Source organism: Monodon monoceros, unplaced genomic scaffold (assembly GCF_005190385.1).
Source record: "Monodon monoceros isolate NGI ecotype Baffin Bay Population unplaced genomic scaffold, NGI_Narwhal_1 Super_Scaffold_20, whole genome shotgun sequence".
Classification (NCBI taxonomy): domain Eukaryota; kingdom Metazoa; phylum Chordata; class Mammalia; order Artiodactyla; family Monodontidae; genus Monodon; species Monodon monoceros.
The window spans coordinates 104,869,436-104,893,800 of NW_021703777.1; the positions used below are offsets into that span (position 1 = coordinate 104,869,436).

At 39.1% G+C, this 24,365-nt stretch overlaps 1 protein-coding gene across 1 annotated transcript in view; it reads right to left on the reverse strand.

The window, feature by feature from the left end:
- The window catches only part of DKK2 (dickkopf WNT signaling pathway inhibitor 2), a 98,776-nt gene extending 76,157 nt beyond the window's left edge, over window positions 1-22,619 (reverse strand). Inside the window, exon 1 of the mRNA XM_029235698.1 lies at window positions 21,686-22,619. Coding sequence (XP_029091531.1) covers window positions 21,686-21,907 — 222 coding nt within the window. The 5' untranslated portion in view covers window positions 21,908-22,619. The remainder of the gene's footprint in view (window positions 1-21,685) is intronic.
- Between the last annotated feature and the right edge of the window lie 1,746 nt (window positions 22,620-24,365).

The following is a 24,365-nucleotide window of genomic DNA, read 5'->3' on the forward strand; positions in this document are numbered from 1 at the left end:
TTGGTGCCACTACATTGATTCATGTTAAGGCACCAGCAGTTTTACTCACCATTGTGTTTTGCACCATTGATGACATAGTAAAAGGAAGGCAAATAACATCTTAGTGTTATTATGAAAAGAGTTTTGATTTTTTAGACTTCTTGAAAGGGTCCTGGACATACCCCAGAGTTCATGGACCAAACTTTAATGACCACTGGCATAAGGCAATTTTTCATGTCAATACATTAGAAAAAGTAATTTTCTCTTTTGCTCTTAAAGAGAAGAGTTACAGCACCCACCCCTATTCTCTTTAGAACAGGAGGTTGCTAACCAGATATAACTTACCATTCACATAATAAAAATCATTTTAATCACACTCTCCAAATGCAACAGGCAAAATGCATCCAAAGCTGAATGGCTGAAATATCTCATATCCCATATAAATAATATTGCTGAAGGGAAAGTTTAAACACAGATTTTAAAGATATTTCAACCTGTTTTAGTACAGCTTAAGAATTATCACCTATTTTACAAGCAAGGAACCCACAAAGCAAATAGATTTAATAAAATTCCCAGCAGAACAGTTCAGCAAAAATTTTTTGTAAATGTCATTAAATTCATCCAGTATTTATGTCAGCTTCAGTGTTGAGACCTTAAAATTATTATTCTCTTCATTTATAATAAGTAATTTCATCTCTATCAAATCTCCTAGGAAGTTGCAGTAACAAGATAGAGACATGTTTTGCAGAAGGGGTTGCTTATTGAAGCCATGAAAGCTTTTCTAAAAGAAAAAAAAAATGTTTCTAGATTAGGGTTAGGTAGAAAGTACTCCCAAATCATGACATTTTCAGAGATGGTGAGTAAGCAGAGGGATATCCAGAAGGTGGGGATGTGTGAGTGGGAAAGAGGTTCATCACTGGTTAGGGAGGAAACTCATAAAAGCTTTAACTACATTCTCTAAGGTCTGAGTCCCACTTTTACTCAACTTTCCCTAATACTATTTATCATAGTGCCAACATACGACCTCTAAACATCATTTTTAAAATGATAATCTCAGACAATATGCTGAGAGATACTGACCTCTCTCTCAACAGTCATCTTCAGATATCTCACCTGAATGGGTGATCCCTAAGCTATACAAGGATTCTCAGAGCTCTCTACCGTATTACCTTTTAATTTTTATTTTTTAAATGTATTAAGATATATTTGATACATGCAAAATATATTTAAATATTTTAAAGTTGTCAAGCACAACTATGAACCCACCATCCAACCCAAGAGCTAGAACAATATCAATAACTTGCCTCAATTTAGTATACCTCGTATATCCCAACCCTCTTGACTCCCTCTAAAATTAACAGTATCCTCCATAATATTTATATATTATAAATATAATATTAACATATATTAAAGAAAATAATATATAAATAATATAACTTACATTTCAAAGCTTTATTTGTGCTCACTTCTAGCTATAGTTCTAGCTAGTCTAGCTAACTAAACTATAGCTCACTTCTAGCTATAGTTTATTTTTCACTGCTCCATAGCACTCCACAGTATTACTCTACTATAATTTATATAGACGTCCTTTTGTTGATGAACTAGGTTGTTTCCTGGTTTTTTATACTACAAGCCATGCTGCTATAGCCCTTTTTATACATATCTTGTGGTACACGTAAATAAACACTTCTCTGGGTTATATCCTTAGGAGTAGGATTGCTAGGTCAGAGAATATAGGAATGCTCAGAATTACAAGATATTGTCAAGTGGTTGTAGCAATTACACTCCCATGAACAATATATTAAAATTCCACACATTCTCTTACACACTTGGTAGTATCAAGTTCTTAATTTTTCATCATCCAATATGTGTAAAATGGAAAGTCAATATCTTAGTTTGCATTCTCTTTATTACTAACTAATACTGAAGCTCTATTCAAATTTTTATTGGCCACTTTATTACTCTTCTGTCAAGCACCTGTTCATGTGTTTTTTCCCATTTTTATGGATTGTGTACCTCGGTTTTAATTTCTTATTGATCCGTAGGAATTTGTTGAATATTCTGGACACTAATCCTTAGTCATACAAGATTTGGGTTGGCTACATGTGCTGCGTACATCTCCCAGTTAGTGACTTGTTTTCTACTTTCTTTATGGTATCATTGGGTAGGCCAGTATTACTTTAAATGTAGTCAAATGTATCATCTGTTTTCTGGTTGGTGCCTCACTTAAAAAAATCTTTTCTTTCCCAAGATTTGAAAGATATTTATTATATTTTCTTCTAAGCGTTTTTCAATTTTTTTTCTTTTTGCATAAAAACATTAATTCATTTAGAATCAATCTTTGTATATAGTAAGGTAGTGTTACAATATAAGTTTTTTCCATATGGATACTCAATTTTTCCAACATCAGGTTTTAAACAGTTCCTTCTTCTCTTAATGATCAATGTCTCAATCTTTTTTTGGCTCTCTAGTCTGTTTCATTGGTTAATTGGTCAATACCACAGCATCAATTAATATAGCTTTATATTTTTCATCTCTCTTGAGACATAAATATTAAGTCCTGTAAATGGGATTACAGAATAACCTGAAACTTTGGCAAAATACAATACTTTCAGTAGCTAAAATAAAATACAATTTTTCTCAAATGTCTATATACCAGTATGACAGATAAATCATATTGGTAATATGAGTAAACACCAAAAGAGAGAAATGTAATACTCATGATAAAAACTGAGACCATGATAAATGGCATAATAACAATATCATAATACCTCTTGTGTGATATCATTTCCCCTTCCTTTTTTTAAATTAATTTTATTTTATTTATTTTTTTGGCTGCATTGGGTCTTTGTTGCTGCACGCGGGCTTTCTCTAGTTGCGGCGAGCGGGGGTTACTATTCGTTTCAGTGCGCAGGCTTCTCATTGCAGTGGCTTCTCTTGTTGTGGAGCACAGGCTCTAGGCGCATGGGTTCCAGTAGTTGCAGCATGTGGGCTCAGTAGTTGTGGCTCGTGGGCTCTAGAGCACAGGCCCAGTGGTTGTGGCGCACGAGGTTAGTTGCTCTGTGGCATGTGGGATCTTCCCGGACCAGGGTTTGAACCCATGTCCCCTGCATTGGCAGGCATATTCTTAACCACTGTGCCACCAGGGAAGTCCCATTTCCCCTTCCTTTAAACAATAAATAAAGCTTGCCCTTCCAAAGAGTCAAGTTAGAGCAAAGTTATTTGAAAATTTGAGTTTGGGAAACTAAGTCACATCTCAATATAAGACTATTAGAGAACATAACGGCCAATCTAAGAAATCATTCTCCTTATCTGCTAGCTATGTATGTACTATAACATAAAGAAAAATTAAAAGAAGACCCCCTCCAAAAGAAAAAAACCAAAACCAAAACCAAAAAACATTTGGAAAGTATCAAGAAAGCACAGCTAATACATGGGTTTGGTGTTGTCTGGTCACTAAAAAATGATTGAGGAATCCAGTCTAACAAATAATAGGATTTCCAAAGTGCTTTTGTTTTTATAGGGTATGGTCAATAAATGCTTCTTGACTAATTTTTCCTGCTCTGGCAATGGCAGACTTGATGATTGAATTGGTTTTTAGGATACCAAATTTTTTAATACTCTAAATGTATACAGATAAAACACTTCCTAGACTATAAAATGAATGTTTCTCACGTTTCTATGAAGGTATTTTCTTAGGAAGGTCTGTTCTGCCCTGTATGTATCTTGTCCTGCCTCAGTTAAATTCCTAAGTCATTATTCTGTGAGCTACTGATAACTCATACTTTTGTAGAAATGCCTGTTCTGATCTATGGATATGTGTTTAAGACAGAGCTAAGGGGCTTTCCTGAGGGGCTGGACATGAGTGTAAGGGAAAGAGAGAAGTTACAGATGAATCCAAGCCTTTTTGGTTGAGCAATTAGAAAAAGAGACTTACCATCAAATGAGATGAAGAAATCCATGGGTGCAATAGGTTTGGAAAAGGGAAAAGATGATTTTGATATGGTCAGTATGAAATATCTATTAGTGGAAATGTTAGGTTAACACATTATTCTTATTATTCTGAAGTTCAAGAGAGAGGTATTGCTGAGAGATATAAATATGGGAGTCACTGGCATATAGTGGTATTTAAAGCCAAAAGGTCATGAACTCACAAAGAAAATGGCTATAAATGGCAAGGACTAAACTTCATACTGGTATTAGACCAGTTTCCGTGCTGAAGAAATAATAATATTAGTTTGTTGTGATTTATTCTAAGTAAACCTGTGTTTTTTCCTTGGGTAAATCTATTTCCCTAAGTACCTAATTTTAGAATCTGCTTGGTAATGTAGTCCACATTCATCATTCTATAGAATAAACCTTCACTTTTTTGAAAATCAGAATATCTCTTCCATATCATATTATTCCTTTTAGATCCATGGTGATAATTGAATTGTCTTAAGACAGTGGGATAAAATCACTTCTGGGTAATAAACTTTTCCTTCTTGAGCTGAGCCAAGTAATCTTATCTGCTTATCTAAATGCAGACCCAACCAAGTTTGTAGAACCTACTAGAGTGAAAATGAGTAGCTTTTAATAAATAAGATATCAGTTTCAAAATTATGTTTTGTGAGAGAGAATCAGAGTCAGGGCAAGAACACAATCTATAGCTCTAAATTATGATACCACCTACTTCCCTCATTATTTCCCCTTATGTTTTTCCGACTTAGACATATTCATTATAAGCAGGTGTTAGAGGCAGCTGTTACTAAGATGGAAAGGAATGGGAAAGTTCTTAAATATTGCTTTCTTTATTAAAAAAAAAAAGTCAGAACATCTGTGTTCTGGACTTCCCTGGTGGCACAGTGGTTGAGAATCCACCTGCCAATGCAGGGGACACAGGTTCGAGCCCTGGTCCGGGAAGATCCCACATGCCACGGAGCAACTAAGCCTGTGCGCCACAACTACTGAGCCTGCTCTGTAGAGCCCGTGAGCCACAACTACTGAGCCCACGTGCCACAACTACTGAAGCCTGTGTGCCTAGAGCCTGTGCTCTGCAACAAGAGAAGCCACCACAATGAGAACACGTGCACCGCAACAAAGAATAGCCCTCGCTCGCCACAACTAGAGAAAGCCTGCGTGCAGCAATGAAGACCCAACGCAGCCAAAAATAAATAAACAAAATTAAAAACAAAAATCTGGGTTCTGCCCAGAACTAAGAAATATTTTTCGTGTGACTGAAATGATTATGCAAAAGATTACGCAGAAGGAACAGCAACTAAATTTCTTCCTTGTTGCCTGCATTTTAAAAATCTCCTTTTACTTTCACAGTAGTTTTTGTAAAATGCTATGAAAAGTTTAATGCATTTGTCTAGTTTTGCTTATTTTTAAACCCTTGAAGACTACTTAACATTGGAATGTGGTTGCTCAATATTTATTATTAGAAAACTACCTTATAATGTACAATTTTTAGCTTTATTACAGCAGTATTTTCCTTCTCTAAGGAACTTTCTCACCCTTCTGAGATGTACCCCAAATCCTAAGAGGTGAAAGGAGGAGATATGGGTGACACAACACAATATACAAAAGGAAATCAAAACCAAAAAGTTGGCCTAGACTCCTAGAACAAACCCTGTACCCTGAGTCCCAGCTAAGTATGAGCTAAGAGGGTTATGTTATCACCTTAGTCGGAGCTGTTATTGTTAGGCCAGTATATCTGTTGTCACTGGAAAACAGCATAGTCAAGTCATACTCCCCAGTGGAGGAAAGGGTGGTGTCAGAATTTCAAGGTCCAAATCAGGACACCTGTGTGCCAGATAGGCCCAGCTACACATGCGGGCTGGGCAGAGCTGCAGGACGCCGTCTGCTCAGCACATGAAATGCCAGTTTCTTTGCCGAAGATGGGTTTGAAGGATGGGATTCTTTAAAGAGAAAGCTCACCACTCAGCTGTGACATCCTTAGCCTTTCTCACATTTTAAAATAAACAATTTTAGGAAGAGGGGATTAAAGGCTTATGTCTGAGAGATGACAAGTGTGGTATATTGCTAGCTCCAGAAGAATTGCCTCAGAAGTCCTCCTTCAGATCGGCATTTGGCTTTTCATTCTGGTGACTGATGAAGAATGACCATAACTCTCAGAATATTCCAGGTGTTAAGCATGTGCAAATTTCAAAAATGCTCTATGTTCTTGTCACCGGGTTTGCAACAATCAGACCAAGAAGGGAATATCTCTCTTCCCTATTCCCTTTAAGACATAATGAGACATTTGGCCCATACCTTGACTTCCTGATCTTTAATGAAAATCTGGTCAGAGAAAACATGGTGAACAACCCAGAGTCTACTGAACAATTAGTATTAATTGTCTTTCCCCTCCCACTAAAACTGACATCTAGAATAGTATAAAGTAAGACTCACTTCTTTGCAATTTGCGGGGCTGAATTTCCCACAACTTATCTTTAGGTCCTTATTTAGCAATCTATTGTTACCTTTAAGTCCCATGAGTAATTATTAGATATTTACAATGTTTAGTTTTCTTTTAATCGATATATATACTCTACTCCCCTTGAAGCTTGTGGCAATTTTGGTTTCTTCTTCAGAGCTAAGAAAACAAGGGCTTCAATAGTGTTTCCAGAGTTTATATGCACAGTTCTATAAAGTTGTTAAACTCCAAAAAAAAGCCAGTATGGAAAAACAATCTCATTCACTTTTACAAAAAAAAAAAAAAAAATGAAACTTAAGTGTTCTCCCCACTTTGCTCATCAAGGTAAAACTCTTCCATATTAAAACTGTAGTCAAATAACTACAGTTATTGAAGTTGATCTATCATGAGACCATAGGTACCAAATACTGAGCTTGCTCATAATGTCACTTTTGCTCATATAGTCACTTTTCTAGCATCTTCTTTCCTGCCTAACTGCCTCCCTCAAATATTTACTGAGTGCTGTGCACATGACAGACGCTATAGGGTATTGAGAAAATTAATTAAATGTTATTAATATAGTGAAATTAATGTAAATTTCTTGGCATAAAGTAGGTTTTCAACAAATGTTAGTTGCACTGTCTTCTAGAAGCAAGGGCCCATGTATTGCCTAGATATCCAATCACGGTACCAACCACACTCATGCTGGCTGTAGGATATTGGTAGGAGTGTGCACACTGCAGTCACAACACATAATACCAGATTGCATTATCCACGGGTAGGCAATGACTACAATTTGGAGGTTGGCCTGTTTATCCTGTTTGGTTTTGTGATTAAGCCACAAGTAGCTCTCAGTTATGTTCTTCCTTTCCTTTCCACGCATCTTAGCTGCAGATTATCACTCCTTCAAATCCTTATATTAAATCTTATTATGGTGATTGCTATTGGCTCTTCATTGAGTGTGCAATTCTTAAATCTGGTAGCAGGGATTTGAAATCAATAATTTGTCCAGTGCTCTGGCCCCTCTGCCTTGATTCCCTAAGATATTTTAAATAGCCCTTGAAGATTAAGAACATCTTGGTCCCACCATCAGAGAATTTTCTCCAGGTAGTTTCTGACTCTTCCAGAAGTGGACTTTTTAAAAAAAATTACTGGTGAGGTTGGGCTACATTTTTTTTTTATTGGTGTCTACTGAGAATCACAATTATATTTTTTGGTCTTAATTTTTAAGTGACAGGCCATCAAATATAGTTGTTATTTTGTGTCAAAAGCTTATATTTTCTAACAACACACACACTCGAGTCCAATTTGTAATCAGTCACTGGGGTGGCTATGGCACAAGACCTGACTGTTGGTCACTTGTGTTTTTAACAATGAGAACCAAAAGAGACTAAAATTTAGTCACAATGTGTTGCAGCTGGTGTGGCCAGGACCCCACTGGAAATGTAATTTCAAGAAGATTTTTCTTGTTAAGAAGCCATTTCCTTCTGAAGAGTGTTGGGAAGATAGCAGTAGGGCAAATAGGCAAGTAAGGAAATTTACAAGGATTTCCAAAGAGCACTTTGGAAGCATTGTATTAATTTTGAACAATTGCTAAAACATTTTTACTGAGTTAAGCCATTCAGCCTTTTCTCTGAAACTTTAATAGGATATGTTTGCATTAAAAAATAACTTATGACAGACATTTTTTTTTTGGCCTCAGTGCATGCGTTTTTACTAAGTGGCACATGAAGTAACGTGTGTCACCAGACTGGACTCTATGGCATTGCACTGTGTGTGATTTGTTCCTGCCTTTTCTTTCAGGAAAAGAGTGGGTTTTGGGTGGGGAATGTACTACTGGTTTGCACTCATTAACTGCTTCCTGAAAATGATGGTTTCCTGAGGAACGGTAACCATGCTACATACATTTCGACCAGGTTCTTCTAATAGAGAGGACCCGGCTACAAGATAATATTACAGATTTTTTTTTTAAGACTGTCAACCAAACTGAGGGTATACCGCCTTAAAGCAATCAACATTGAAACGTTTATAATTATAACCACAATACTGACTCCGTGACTCAGAATGCCTTTTGGAACTTTTTGGAATTGTTTTCAGAAAGTACACTACATTTCTTTGACTGACGTCCTCACCTTCTGTGGGATATTTCGTTTATGAAAACAACACAAAGCCACTCAGAGCCAAGGATTTTGAATGTGGTGTGTTGGTCAATATATATAATCTTGTTTATGGTCATAAAATTATGGCTTAAAATAAATAAACATGTAAACTACTTCTGAAGTTAGTTTCAAAAGAAAGGTCTAAATGACAATATCAGAGGAATGAGTTTTCTGCAGTGACTAATTTGGAAAAATAATGTCTGAGCATGCTTGTTAAAAAAAATCTATGACATCATTTTAAACTTGCACATTTATCACATTCTTGCTTTGATATATTTCAGCACATGTTCTATTCTGTTCCTCCACCTTACCTGTAGGAAGATCTTGTCCACTTTACCTAACACAACCCCTCTACCATCTGTTCTGAAGTCAGCAGACTCCTACCCTCCTACTAGTGCAACCTTGTTATTTCTTACCATGCTTCCTATTCCTTGTAAACCTGCCTCTTTCCACTTATGTTTCCTCAGTGCTTTGTAAATGAAACTAGGATCAGGCTTCCTCAGGGAGCAGTGATGCCTTTACAAAGGAAAAAAAAATCAAAATTTAATTCCTTCCAAAATATTTGGAAAAGAGAAGGCAGGCACCACCTCTTTACATTATCACCATAATGTCTAGCATGTCAGACCATTTCTTGACTGCTGTTGGATACAGTCTTACTCTTCCAGGGCATCCTGACTTCATCAAGGGAACCAGAGTATATACTCCATGAGAAATGATTAAAATAGCTTGATTACATTTTCTGTTAATGAGGAAGTGTTTTTACCTAGAGACTGATAGCCAGCTTTGTTTTGTCCATGCTTCACTTACAGCAGAGAGCAGAATGTTCCCATTCTTAACATAATTCAGGTTAACTAGATAACTAAGAGATACAAGTATTCATCCTTAAAAATCTTTAAAAAAAGGAAAACTCACCAAATTGCTCAGCTCTCATACTGTATTGAAAATAGAGGCCTGAATTGGACAATATCTGGGATCCTCTTTCAACCTGGAAATTCCAACTGGATTCCTCAAATACACTACACTTGTTTTTACGGCTACTTATACCAAGGGCCCAGCATAACATATGTGTTTAATAAATGTTTGTTGACTGTGATCATAGCATCTAATACATCTAAGAAGTAAGTAAGCAATTAACAAGTTGACTGGCTTACCAGAAGAACTTAATCACATCTGAATTCTAAAACATACCAATAAAAAGTCTCTAGCTGGATTCTCTGGCCTCCAATTTATAGGAGGATGCAACATAGCAATGATTAAGTAGACAGACTCAAGTAAGACTGCTTGGCTTTAAATCCCAGCTCTGCCACTCATCAGCTGTGTGGCCCCAGGGACAAAGTAAGAGAAACAAGATAATTGGTGACACTGTGTGCCAAGTTGAGAAGTTTAGACTTCATGCTCTAGAAATGAACATTTCTAGAGGACCCTTATCAGATTTTTACTTTAGAAAGCTCACTTTAGAAGTAGTGCGGAGGATGGTTTGGAGAAGCACAAAAATACCACAAAATTGTAATGTTACACTGGGAAATGATAATGGTCTGAATCAAGGCAATGGTAGTTGGGATGACAATAAAACAACAAAAGAGATCAATATTAAAAAAGAAGTAGAATCCTACCAATTAGAGCATAATTGCCTGGGAGCAGGGATGGCAAGCCGGAAGCCTAGACTGTTTCTAGCTTGGACAAGTGTTTGGGTGAGATTCCTGCACATGGAACGTGAAAGATCAGAACTACTACACTGTTCATTAGGAAATGCCTACTTAGGAAAACAATAATATGTTTTCACCAGCTTTGAAAAATACCCACTTTCCTGTTTGAAGAGTTTGGGGCAAAATATATTTTGTCTGTCACAGTTCACATGATCTCACACCCATACAGCTTGACTTTATAATTGGCTATTTCTCTGAACTTTATCCATTGTGAACCCTGTAACCTATAATGTGCCCAAAATATGACACTCAAGTTTAGTTTTAGAGCTTTAAAAATACATTTACTTCTATTATTGAGGCCCTTATAATGCCTTTCCAAGATGTTTTAAAAATATATAAACAGTAACACATCTCATACATGATAGAATAAAAACACATAAAAAACACATTCTTGAATGTCATAGGCAGGATATTCTGTTTGTAGCCTGCAAGAATAAAAATAATAATCCTTATAATAATACCACTAAGTTCTAATAAGAAATGTGGAAGAATTACTACTGGTACTGAAATTTTTGATGAAATACAAGAAAATCAAGACAAATAGGCAAAGAAAGGAAACAAAACCAAAAAACACCTTCCACTTTCAGTCTTTCTTCCCTAAAAAAATAAAGGCAATCTGTCAAAACAGAAACTGAATTTATGATTCCAGAATCATAAAATCCAACTCGAATAACTCATTCTTGGGTTCATTCTGTCTAATTCAGATTTGTCTTTCATAAATTCAGAGTGGAAAGGCCTTAATTTTGTTTTACATAACACAACATCTAATGATGCAATGTAAATAAACAATATTTTATTTTTCGCAAAGAGATAGGAAAAGACACCATTGTCACAGTTCCCACTTTACTGATAAGAAAACTAAGGCTTAAAGGTGTTAGATGATTTCTTCAATGTCCAGTATATTAAAAAATAGGCTAACCAGGTCTTCTGAATCTTTATCCCAGGCTCTGTCAAGCTCATCTGCTGTCCTATGTAGAAACTGTAGCCATCTTCCACTGCATATTCTTAGAAATAAAGTAGATGATACACATGGCATACACCCAGAAAGAACAATACTAATGTGGGATAACAGATTAACATGGAAATTAATTAACAGGAAACATCCAAGGACCAAACACAGCATTGTTATAAGTCAGTTACTCCTGGAAGTAGAGAGAGAGCCAGAGGTTAGGCACAACCCAAGATGAAGAGTTCCACCACATCTAGGCCAGAGGCTGACATGCAGTTGCAGAAGGGAAAGTGGGAGAGGTCTGAGATGGTGGATGCTTCCCTCCATGAAAACCCGCCTGCCTCTGCTTTCTATCTCCCCGCACTGGGGCTGATTGCTCAAGTACTACCAATCTCTGAGCATAATGCCCTGAGTTCCCTCAGGGTAAGGGCAGCAGCAAATGAGTCAGTGGTTTTTCAAACCACAGGTTTTGATCAGTCATTTCTATAAGTAATGACCAGTATTTAAAAGAGAGAGAGCAAAGAGAACAGAACAAGAGAATAGTGCAGAGTAGAATAGAAGGAAAGGACTTAAAGGCTCACTGCATCTTAAAAGTATTTACTGTTGAAACTTTTTTTTCAAGGGTGTGTGTGTGTGTGTGTGTGTGTATACGTATGTGTACTTGATCCAATGTAAAATATATTTCTTTGGTACAGACTCTCTTTAGCCAGGCTTGTTAAGGTATTATGAATGAAAAAGCAAGCAAGGATAATGTAGTCAAAGCCACATCCTTTCATTAATTTTGCTTAAATCCTACTGACACCGTTGGAATCATGACATTGTATTCTTTCCTAATACATTTTGACATACACAAATTTAGAGCTGAAAAAAGAGCTCTACCTATAATTTATCTCCCATCAGTTTTTTAATCAACTGAATTTAATTCTTCTACAGAGCTTTGTTATCATTTGAAAGGCTTGTGTTAGAAGTCAGAAGATCCAAGTTCCAGCAGAAGTTCCTTTGTCACAGGCATTATTTGTAGTACATTGGGCAGATCATGACCATCTCCTAAATTGGTTCCCTCGTATGTAAAATGAGCGAGTTAAACTAGGTGATTTCTAATGTATCTCCCGGCTATAACTATGCCCACTTTAGTCTCTTGTACAAGTTCTTGAAACTTGTAGATAAAAGGTTCTCTTGTTTCTTTCTATAAAGCTCTCCATCTTGATTAATAATTATTAGGCACACGAAGAATCCTCTTATTCAATTATCAAAGAGGCAAGCAATTTTAAGAGTCTATCAGGTGGAAAATAAATATTAAGGAAGCGTTTTACACTAGAAATTAGTAATTATTTATAAAATAGCAAGTAGCCAAAAATTACTCTTTAGTGCGTAGTTCAAGCTATAAAAACAAACATTATATACTGCTTAAAATATGTATTGCATATTATAATATGTAACATTTCATGAGCATAAATAATAGATACTTGCATATTCTCATCAGACACTAGTTGATGTAACAAGTCCATCATAGAGAAAAAAAACTGGAGGCCCTTTACCTCCAAAGCATTCAAATAAATAGAGTTCAAGAAACAAAAGCACCTGTCGTGATAGGAATCTACACAGGTTTATTCCATGTTCAGTAAGTGATGAAAGGGAAAAGAGCATGAGAAGTTGGGGCAATCAGACTTGATTCCTATGGCCTGCACTAGTCTAACCCGGGGCACTTTTTAGCAGACTTTTTTGATAGCAATGAGAAATCATAAAGACTTGGTTGCCTGACTTGTGACAATTTGTAGTTAACCGTAAACGGTTTAATTTCTGACATGGAGATTTTTTGTTTGTTTCTGAAAGGACTTCAAAACAGTTGAGCAGGCAAGGGGGCTCAGGAGTTTTTACCACGAACATCTGCATATGTGACAAATGATTTCAAAAAAGGAAATAATGTCAGCAAAGAAAAGAACACGGAACAGAAAGAAAAGAGGACTGGGGAGAGAATGTGAAGGAATGCCCACGTTTATGGGCAGAAGGTTGTGGAGGAATCAGTGAAAGAAATAAAGAGGAACAAACCAGAGAGGAAAAGAAAAATATGTAATATTACAGAAGGAAGGGGCTATATTAGGTATAAAAGACAGACAACAGAGTACAGAGGATGGTTACTGGAGAAGACTCTGGCTTTCAAGTGACAGATTAACACAGCGCTTGTTCACAGTGCCAAATTCCAAATGGTTAAGATGAAGTTACAATGAGCAAGTGAAGACTATTATTTGAATGTGAGCTGTCATTTCAGTTGGTTTTAAATGACAATTTTCCCCGTCCTCCCACTTGAATCAAGTTTTTTAGTTCATTACCAGATAGAAACTCTTATTGGCAAATAGTCTGTACCCAGTATGTTAAAAGAATTTTATCACATGCTTCAGTGAGATGACTTTCACTCTCAATTTAACATTATTAAAATATTTCCAAATTATCTGAATCATGAAAAAAGAACTCAAAACAGACAAATAAACAAGTAAAGGGAATGGAACAAGAATAATGAGCTCCAAATTTCTGAGTCCTCTTAGCAGGACAGTCTGACACTCAAAGAGAGTTCTAAGTCTTCCAAATTCTCAGCAAGCCCTTTGGGCTCCAAGCACTGTGCGGAAAGTGTCAAGAAGCTTGCCTTGGCATAGGCTGTCTTACTTTGGAGAATATCAAATGAATGCTGTTGGCAGCAGACTATAACATGCTGTTCAATTATTTTGGTCCCCGTGTTTAAATAACTAATATTGCCATAGTTTTTAGGACCTGTCCTTACTGTGGTTGTATTTTTAATGTCTGCTATACCCTTGCTTCGTGTAATTTCATCAATTTTCAATCATGTGCTATTTTGCTTAAGTTTTACAAGACAGCACTGACTTACCATCCCTTTTAATTCTGACAATCAGTGCAAGAAACATGATAGCATATGTGTGCGTGTGTGCGTGTGTGTGTGTGTGTGTGTGTGTTTATTTTGTCTTGTTTTGTTCTGTTTTACAATTCTTGGCCTGGATATAACTGAGTTCATTTGTTTCCTTCATGTACATCACATGCATTCATTTAGTTACGCCTTCCCATCTTGGTGGGGAAAATTAAGCAGCCACTTTCTATTTCGTGCAGGAGCACGTGACCTTACTTATTTCTGTAATGGTAATAGTAATAATGACATCAGTTCAATGACTAAGTGCCCTTTCCTCTTCCTCCCTGTTGCCCAGTAAGATGAGTATTGTTACTATTATGGCTGCTACTGTTATCCTATTTTACAGATTTTTTTAAAAAAGACCAGAGGTTAAGTGGCTTTTCCAAAGACATTAAGCTAGCCAGCTGAAATTTGGAAAAATTCCCCTAGGAATTCTGTTAGGAAGCTGTAGTGCTGCAGTGCTGCTACAGATCCACTGATTCTCTGAAAGGCAGCTCGGAGGGGTCAAAAGTAAAGAAAAAACAAAAGCCATAGCAGGTTCTAAACCTAGACAGCTTCCCCCAATCTGATCAGAATGTGAGGGATGCCAGCCAGACCAACTTCAAGCCACTGGAGAGAAGCCATTGAGAAGGCCTCCACTTTGCTGATGTCAGTGGGCACGTGGCGTCACTTAGATGCAAGATGATGGGTACTGGGGACTGTATGGTAGTCACCATGAGAAAAAAAGAGAAAAATAGGATCTATGCAAGAGCATTCCCTTCTATTTGGGGCAACGCAATAATTTAATGGGAAAGAGTAAGAGAAAGAAAGAGAGATGTGTGCGTGTGTGTGTGTGTGTTTTCCTTGTTGACAGTGAATTCTCCCTAGCAGGGAGGCAAGTAAAGTCAGAGATGAAACTAATGTACTACTATGTGCGTGCCTTTGTACCCATGAACTGCTATCATACTTTGGTTACTCAGAGTAGCAATTGGCATCAACAGAGGGTTTGGGTTTTGCTATGGTTTTAATGAACGTAGAGTTATATCCATGTCATTAGAAAATAGAACAGGGAAGAATAAAATAAAGGTCCATGTTTCCTCTTAAGTCCACACTGTACGGATATTGTATCCATATTGTATATTGCAGCATATTGTAGCGCATGGTCTCGTAGTTAAATATGCAGGCTCTGACACTAGATCGCTTAGGTTCGTATTCTGGCTTTCTCCACTTACTGCTGTGTGACTTGTACAAATTGCATAACCTCTCTGTGTCTCAGGAGAATTATTGTTTTATCATTTATAAAAATAAGGATGATGTTAGGACTTGCTCCAAAGGCTGCCGAGAGAATTAAAAAATTAATTCAAATGAAGCATTTGGAGCAGTGCCTGGCACAGAGTAAATAATCAATAAATGGAACCTCTTACTATAATCTGATGTGTGCTATAACTATTTGCAAGCCAGTTTAAGGAAATAATATCTGAAAATCACTCTTTTCTTCTAGTCCTGGGAAGAAAGAACATTATTATTCCACATGGTAAAGCATAATATGGAGAGCTAACATTTTTTAGGAGATATTTGGAGGGATCCACCACTTTAAGAAGTCTCTCCCCCTAACTGTGATGCTTTGTTTTGCCACTTAGTGCACTTATTCATTCATTGATTTTAATTTGTTTGCTTTAGACAGGTTGGGACAGTTAAAATGTTGCATGATAATGAAATATTTAAATTTGAGCTATTGTGTGTGCCAAATTATAATACATAAGTAGAATCAACCAATTAAATTAGACACTGTAATATATTTTAAAGGATATCTGATGCGTATTTGTCCCTTTTATCTAACTATGGAAGAGAGATATGTAACTTTTTAAAATATTTACTACTTTTGTGTTTTGCTCATTTTATTTCTACATTTATTTGAAGCACATAGATAAATCTAAGCTAGTATTAAGATCCCACAAATACAGTCTCTTATTCAGGTTCATTGGTTGTGGATAAAAGTTAGAATATAATAATCCTGTTTTTAGTGCTGCATAAACGGAGTTAAAATACAGTAATTTATATCTGATATTGAAATCCCTTCCGCCTTAAAGGTTTCTGATTTAACTTACCATTACTAAGACAAGGATTTATGGGATGAACTCTCCCTGAGGACCCTGATTAGACGTTGGTGTTATTCATGGCCTTCCTTCCTTGTTTCGAACCCAAAGAAGTGGGCAGTAACCCAAAATTGTTAGCGTGAGAGACTCATTGGGAAGCCACAATTTAAAATATTTGGATGGTGACTTTCCTCCTGTGGACAGATGTTCCTATCAAAAAAAATCTCCCATATTTTATATCAGTTGACCTCTGTGTTTGGGAGAATGGTTTATATTTATCCTAAAAAAAAAAAAAAAAAACCCAACAATTAGAGATAAATATGTTGTTCTCTCATTCCCAGAAAGTGGGGACAGAGAAAGAAAAAAAGTAACTTCTGCTTTCCTTAAATAGTAATACTAAACTTTCCTTATACGTTCCATATTTAATCTTTCTATGTAATCTTAAAGCAATCCTACACAACACAAAAATCTATCTATTAATTTTTTATTAATTTTGTTTTGAGGGCTGCTTCAGATTTTTTAAAAAAATGACTCAATAAGAGGAATATAAATATCGCATAAATCTTTTCAATGATTGAATAATTAACTAGGAGCAGCTTTATCTCCTTTACATGGATGAGTACAAGTGACTAGAGGTATAATGAAATAAAACGACTTAAAAGGGCATTCAGGGAGTCACAGACAGAAATAAGATTGTAATTCATTTCAATGTTACATCAATACCAAAGAATGAACAGCCAGAAGAGACTGAGTCTAAAATAGTAAATATATTGAGTATGATAAAGGCCTCTATAATTTAACAGATCATTTTAATGTACACAAAACGCTTGTGCAGGGAAAAGAAGAGGAAGCGGCAATATTCTTCTAGAACAGAATACACGTTACCTTTCTATTACGTTGCTTTCTCTACTTTAAAAATTGTAAGAGTTGAAACATCCCAGGAAGGAATATGTATCAGAGGGGAGCGCTAAGGAAGACTGTGGTAGGGTCAAAGTCACAGCTGGAGTGAGTTAAGTAACCTTGTCCTTTACTCTCTCTCCTCTAGCACAGAAATAAAATGATGGATACCCCTACTTAGATTATCATTAAAATACTTTGCTTGCTATTCACGAGGTAACCTTCACTTGTATCAACGATCAATTCTCTACTATATCCACAGTGAAAGAAAAGAAGTAGTGTAGATTATTTCAAATATTTTTTTATTTTGAAAAATTTAATTTAAAAACTGATTTGCTTTCCTGATTATGTTTAGTGTCAGTTGATGTCCAGAGGAGGTAGCAAATATTTATCCTCTAGCAGGGGAAAGTTGGACTGGGGTTTTAAAAAAACAAAAAGCCATGGATAATTTTAGAAAGTGAAGAAATCACCTACAGAAAATAGGGTATATAGTTTTCTCAATGAGCATATTTATGAGTGTTTGTGCATGCAAATAGATACAGCATTTTTATTAAAGAAAATGCGATATACAAATATGAGCGTTCTCTAACCAACGTCCTCAAGCTTCTGTTTCAATGTATGTCAAGCGTTCTTTTCTCACAACATAACTTCATCCAAACCACGGTCCTTCAAGCATCAAAATTATATCAGAAAATAATGGAATCTGAATTTACATTACCAGTTTCACCTTCGTTTTAGAGACACATGCCAGGAAGCTTATCTACCTTTAAACTATAATTATTTTCCACAGTTGTCCTCATAACTTCTAAAAATATTTCAAAATCATACAGCATTGAGTTCAAATTAATCTGCCAGTCTAAGACGAAGTAAGGAGTAAAGACTAAAAGAAGCTATTACAAACACATTCAAAAGGTTTTTCATTCTCAAAAAAGAAAAATCACTGTTAATTTCAAGGGTAAATTGATTTTATAAATTGCTTTATTTTTTAAAAATCTGTCTTTAAGGTGGCCTGTAAAAATTGATGCCTCACGCTCCAGAGGTGATGTTGAACAACAGTGTTCTTAATCAGGATATATTTAAGCGCACGATATTGAATATTTTGTTTAATAATACTTTTGATTTAGAAAATTTGCAAGTCTCTTTAGAAATTGAGATATATAAATATTGATATATATGTTAGTAACAGTCCTACAATCTAATTTATCCCATATACATATACATACACACACTACCTTTTAAAACACATTAATAATAGATGCAAAAGGAAAGTCAAATTAAAACAATGTGAATAATTCAGCAAAATAATTTTTGCTACTTCTGTATCGATTCACCTGAATGAATTCAATTTTCGATGTCAGCTTCCAATCATAACTCATAACTGCGTCTTTGAAAGCAAACCTAAGAGTGAGAATTTTAACACCCCTGGAGAACAGTTCATTTTCTTTGAGCGCCCTCTAAATCTTTTCTGAAATTCAAAGGCTACTCCTCCAGAAGTGATTTACAAATGATTCACCTTGCTGACAGGACAAGTAGAATTCCTACTAATTAGAATGTTTTCTTCATATGAAATCAGCTACAGTGAATCAAGAAAACCTTGGCGCCAATTTAGTCTCATTTTCACTTTTGTACGTTAATGAATTATTAAATTTCTTCAGTAATTTCTTCTGCAATCGCAATAAAATTTTTATTTTAATTCTCTATCCTGAAAGTAAATCAGGAAAAATAGACCATTATTCAATTTTCACTTAAGGAAAAGGAGACCAAAGACTAAGTTTCTGATATGCCTACTTGAAGTTATATCTTACAGTCCCTGGTTCCTGTACCTCCGAAATGCACACAGTTCGTTATCATCAATCAAAGATTGGGGACAGGGAGACAACCAGACTTAATAGGCCTAAGGATGACACTACATAATTAGCTAGTTTTATCAGTTGGCATTTTACTTACAAATTTTCTCAATCAATCATGTTATGATGGATAAAAATGCAGTTCAGCTACATTTTACTTCTAAAGTTTTTCTCCATAAAAGGATGTGGCATCTTCCGTTTTGAATAGTCTTTCTAATTTCCATTCCATTATTGAAAATAAGAGTACTAAGAATTTTGGTAACCACATAACTAGTGGAAGAAAGAAGATAAAGAGACCCATAAATATTCAAACAATTCCTCTTTCTACTTCAAAGAAGAAAGATGTTTTCTGTTTCTTCCTTCATAACAGTACACATTTTAGATCACCCAATAAACAAGTGAGAAGCTAGAATATACAAAAGATAATCCTTTTATTTTCCAGCTATCTTACTGTGAGTCAACTTAATGTTTCAATTCTATGTTACCACTGTCTCTAATAAGTTGTAATTTTCTCACAAACCCAATGTCAAATTTTAAGGATCCTGTATTATAGTTAAGTGAATATAATGAAATATATTCCATAGGACCACTAAGTTATGGAAAGCGTACAAGACATTCAACTCAAAAAAGAAAAAAAAAAAAAGAAAAATTCAACTCATTTATAAAATAAATCAATCTTCAATTTGAAGACATGCAAAACAGAGTCACAACCTCTTTAAGGAGCAGATATTTGGAGCGATAGAAAAATAAGCACACATATTTTATACATATTTATATACAGATATGCTACCAAAACATAAAGGATAAGCCAGGTTCTGGGATGCCTCTCACAGTCTAACCCATGTAACCCTATGGCTAGCGGCAGTGCTGACATAACTGATAATTTGACTGAGGAACATCAGGTGTTACCCAATGGTGACAGAAACAGAGAGCCCTTTGCAGAAACTCACAGAATGTACATGGATTAGAATCAAAAGGAACCTCAAAGATTATTGGGTCCATCCCTCTGTCCTTGGCTAAACTAAACCCAGCTCTTTTCAGCAACTGATAAGGTTGAATTTGAAGTCAGTAGCATCAGAAAAAAATCTAATGACTTGGACTGAGAGCATCCTTTCTTTCTAATCTTTGACCCATAACATTATGGACTTCTAAGACAAGTCCATTCCTATTGAAAATGGCAGGGTGTTTCCCAAGGAAGAGAAAAACGGAATGAGAGTGGTCTGGTACGTGTGGATGGAGGTATGTACACATGTGTGAGAATATGCACAGGACATGTGTGCATGAAGTGTGTATGCAGATGTATAGTTTATTTCTCTTGAGACTTAAAAAAAAATTACTGTGGTTGCAGGCTTTGTATTCCTTTGAGAGGATAGCTGAAATGTTTGACATTTCAAAGCCCAGGAAGCATTCTGGAACTGCAAAACGAGCAAAACTCTCCCCGTGAGAGGGCACTAGGGGGCCAAGCGGAGCAGAATCTTCCCTCGCTGTCCATTCAGGACAGCCTTGGTTGTCAACCTTCGCCCTGCCGCCTGCGCTGGGGTCAGGGGCAGCGGAGGACGCTGGGGGCAGGGGCAGCGGAGGACGCTGGGGGCAGGGGCAGCGGAGGACGCCGAGAGCGCGCACAGCAGCTGCAGCAGGATCCTCTCATAAAACAAGGAAACCCAGGATCTGTGGGGCAATGAGCCGCCTTTACGGGTTGACAGTTGTGCTGTGGCTGTGCCCGTGCTGCTTGGCAAACTGGCTTTCGGTTTTGGCTTCGCAAAAAAGGAGCGGAAGGGGGAGCTGTAGTGGTTCCCAGTGCCCGCAGGGCCCCCTCTCCTGGCCGCTGTGTGCTGGCCACAATGGGTGCAGAGTGTGCGCACTCGTGTCTCTCTGTGTCTGTTTGTGTAACTGTTTGCATGACTGTCAATCTGTCTGTCTGTGTGACAGAGAAACAAAGATGCTCGCGGAAAGTTCCCTCTGGAAAATAAACCTCGGGAGTTTTCCTTGCTATTTCCCAGGCACCCTGGTCCTCCGTAACTATGATACTGCCATTGTCGCTTCGTTATTTTGTTTCCTCCGGGATGATTTATATCCAGGAGTGAGAAATGCACGTTTATTGAAGTTTTCTGTATGTGACCTTACTTCATGGAAATGAGAAAGTGGCTGGGAAGGAAGGAGAACCTGAAAAACGGTAAATTCCCTCTTCGGATTGTGAAATGAGACAGTTAAGAGCCCAGAAACTGGACTCAGACTGTCCGGATTCAAATCCCGCTCTGCCACTTTCACTAACTGTGTGCCGTGGGCAAAGAGCTTCTACTCGGTGCCTAAGTTTGTTCATTTGCAGGATAGGGATAGTAACAGCGCCTAGCTCATAGGGTTGTGAAGATTAAATATACGTAAAACGCTTAGAACAGTACCTGACACATAATAGTTGCTGTGTGTTAGCTATTAACATCATCCTCGACATCCACTGTGTTAAATGTGGAGAAGGACCATTCCGGCCCTTTCCCCCATCTGTACGCACTAGATCTCCATACATGCCCATCATATCCCCAAGCAAAGATGAAAAAGTACCCTCCCCCGCCCGCTCCACACCCTCCAGCACTCGCAGTCACCCAGCCACCCCCGCCAGTGCAGACGTGCATCTGCGAACCCCTCCCCAGCCGTCCTGCGCGCCACACCTGGGGGCGCACTCGGGGGCAAAGGCAAACGAAGTGTCCGAGAGTGCCGGTCCCTACCTCTCCTGGCTGAGGAGTGCATTGGGGGTATTTTCCTACCTGCCCCAGGTTTTTGCCCTTCTTACTGCCGCCGAAAGCCAGTCCTTGGTATGTGCCCGCAGATCGATTGGCGGCCTGGGCTGGCGTCTCCCCGCCCAGAGAGGACTTGATGGAGTTGAGTTTGGCCCGCGAGCTGCCGAACTGGGAGCCCTCCACCATCAGCACCGCGGCCAGTAGGAGCAGGCAGCGGGAGGAGTCCTTGCCCCGCATCAACGCGGCCATCGCCTGGCGAGGGGTCCCCAGGAAGGGGCAAAGCCCGCAAGGGTGCGGGTACAGAGGGAGGGAGGACCCCAACACGGGGCCCTACGCGCAGGGCGCCGGGACTCGCAGACTCTGTTTCCCCCAACCCCACTTGGCTTTGGGGGCCCAGCACCGTGTGAACTCAGTCTCACGCCTCAGACCGGGAGGGAGCGCGACCCAAGCAAGACCTGCTTCTCCGCCAGGGCAGGAAGTTCTGCAGTAACTGGAAGCAATCAAAGGCGAGGCGCCTTCTTGCCAAGGAGGCGTGACCCGAGGTGCAAGAAGCCCGAGCGCCACGGCCCGCACCGCTTCCGTTGCTCCTTGCCCCGCACCTCCGAGGTCCCGCCGGGTTCTCCGCGGTCCAGTCCTCCTCCCAGCTGCTCAGGAGGTCCACATTAGTTCCTTCTCCTTCGGCCTCAGTTGCGTTTTCTCTCCTCTTTTCCTTCCCTACCCCTTATGTCTCAACCTTTGCAGGACATAAGTCCTCCTTTTCAAAGTTAGCGGGCACTATATGGGGGATCAGGAACCGTCCCCGGACAAGACCCTTGAGGTCTGAGGCCAACCAAGGTCCCGCACGCGCGCACGCACAGGCGCCCCGAAGCGTTGTTCTCCGGCTCACAGCCCTGCAACAGCCAAGCGCTGCCAGGGACGCCGCGATGCCCTGGGAACTGTCTTGCGCTCCACGCGGTCTCCCTCTCTGCGTCTGCTCTCTCATCGCCGCCCCCTTTGCTTTTTATAGCTTCCCACAATGGGTTTTTTTTTTCCTCCGCCCCCAATTCAATAGTGACAAAGAGTGAAAACGTATCTATCACCCCCCACGTTCCCGCCCCCCTCTTCGATTTTCCCTGCGGCTTCCCCGCCTGATTCTCCCTCGCCCCCTCCCACTGCCCTTCCACCGGACAGCAGTTGAGGAAATGGGATTCACCCCCAGAGGAACAGGCGGGGGTTCTGATTATTCCTGACAACCAGCCACTCCCGAGGATGGAAGAACCTTTGCAAACAAACGGATGGCAAATGTGGAAGTGGAGAGGGGCGAGCTGCCACCTCGCCTCGGGACCGCCAGCACCCCTCCCCAACCCACCTCCAGTCCCTGACTCCTGGAGGAGCATTGGGAAAGCCCTACAGAAGACTGAAAGAAGTGAGCATCTGGGCATTAATGGTCTGTGTATGCTCAAGTTGGGTTTTAGCCTGTGCCTCCCAGTGGATGTGTGAGACTGGTACTGTATTGGTGCGCCAGGGAGTGCCCAACCGATCCAAATGGGACTTTGGGAAGAAGAGTACTGGAGAAGGGGGAAAGATGCTCCTATTCTCCCTCTGAGAGGCGTTTAGGACTTTCTGGTCTGCTCCTCTTCACCCTCCAGTCCCCCTCCCCACCACACAAGCAGCGTTTGTCTACGTCTCTGAGGACCTGGGAGCAATGGGGGTCCCCTGAGTACCTTCTGAGCTTTGAACCTCACAGCTCTACCGGGCATCTTTACTGTCCCAGGCAACTCCCCCCTTTGCAAAGAGGAAATCCCAGACAGGAATGAACGGGGCGGCAAGGGAGTCTTGGAGGTTCTGCTTTCTGCCCCTTAGCCTCTGGGAATTACATGCGAAGCCTTTCCTGCGAGACCCGAGGCTCCCAGGGTCCGGTTCGCTTCTGTGGGAAAGAGGCTCAGAGAAGGGCTGGAGCGCGCGGGTGTGCGGCGCTTGGGGGCGCCAGTGGCAACCGCTGGGCAAGGCGACGAAGCCTTGCCGGAGACAAGAGATGAGGGCTGTCCCAGGCAATCTCTGGGACTGGAGATGTTCAGCGGCAGTAGAAAGCCAAGGCTTCCAAAGCAACCCAAGCGCTTAGGAATTTGTTGCATTTCTCCTTCTCTCGTGCGCTAACATCTGTGCACAGAGAAATCGAGGCTGTGCAGTACAACTTGATGGCTAACAGCTAGGGGAGGAGGCTGTTCTTTCTAAACACACTCTAGAATCTTCAGACGTGAGTTCCTCAGCTTTCACACCTGATCCTGGCACACACCAGCACGGACAGTGCGGTATACCGTCAACAGTTGCTAGGGAGTGACTCCTTTCTTTTCCACCAAAAGGGCTGAGGTAGGTCTAAAGTGTGAATTTGTAGCTGGGTTCCCGCAGGCTGCACCAGCTTTGCATATTTCTCTGCCCTGTTCTGTCTGTCTGCCAGGAATTCTTCATTTTCTGAATGACTTTTTTCTATTTGAATGCACAAGCAAGAGGTGATTAAAACTTGAGGAACCCTCAGGCATGTTTTCTTATCTTTGTATTCCCTTGTGCTTCCGCAGGGTAGAGATTTTCACGTTAAAAAAAAATTTTTTTTTCACTTTTTAAAAATATGCCCAGGAATGGATTTGTAAGGATTTGTAAGCATTCCAGGCACTAGTGGAGGGCAAGGAAACTGACTAACTTACACTCTACAGATAAGTACTTGGGATTC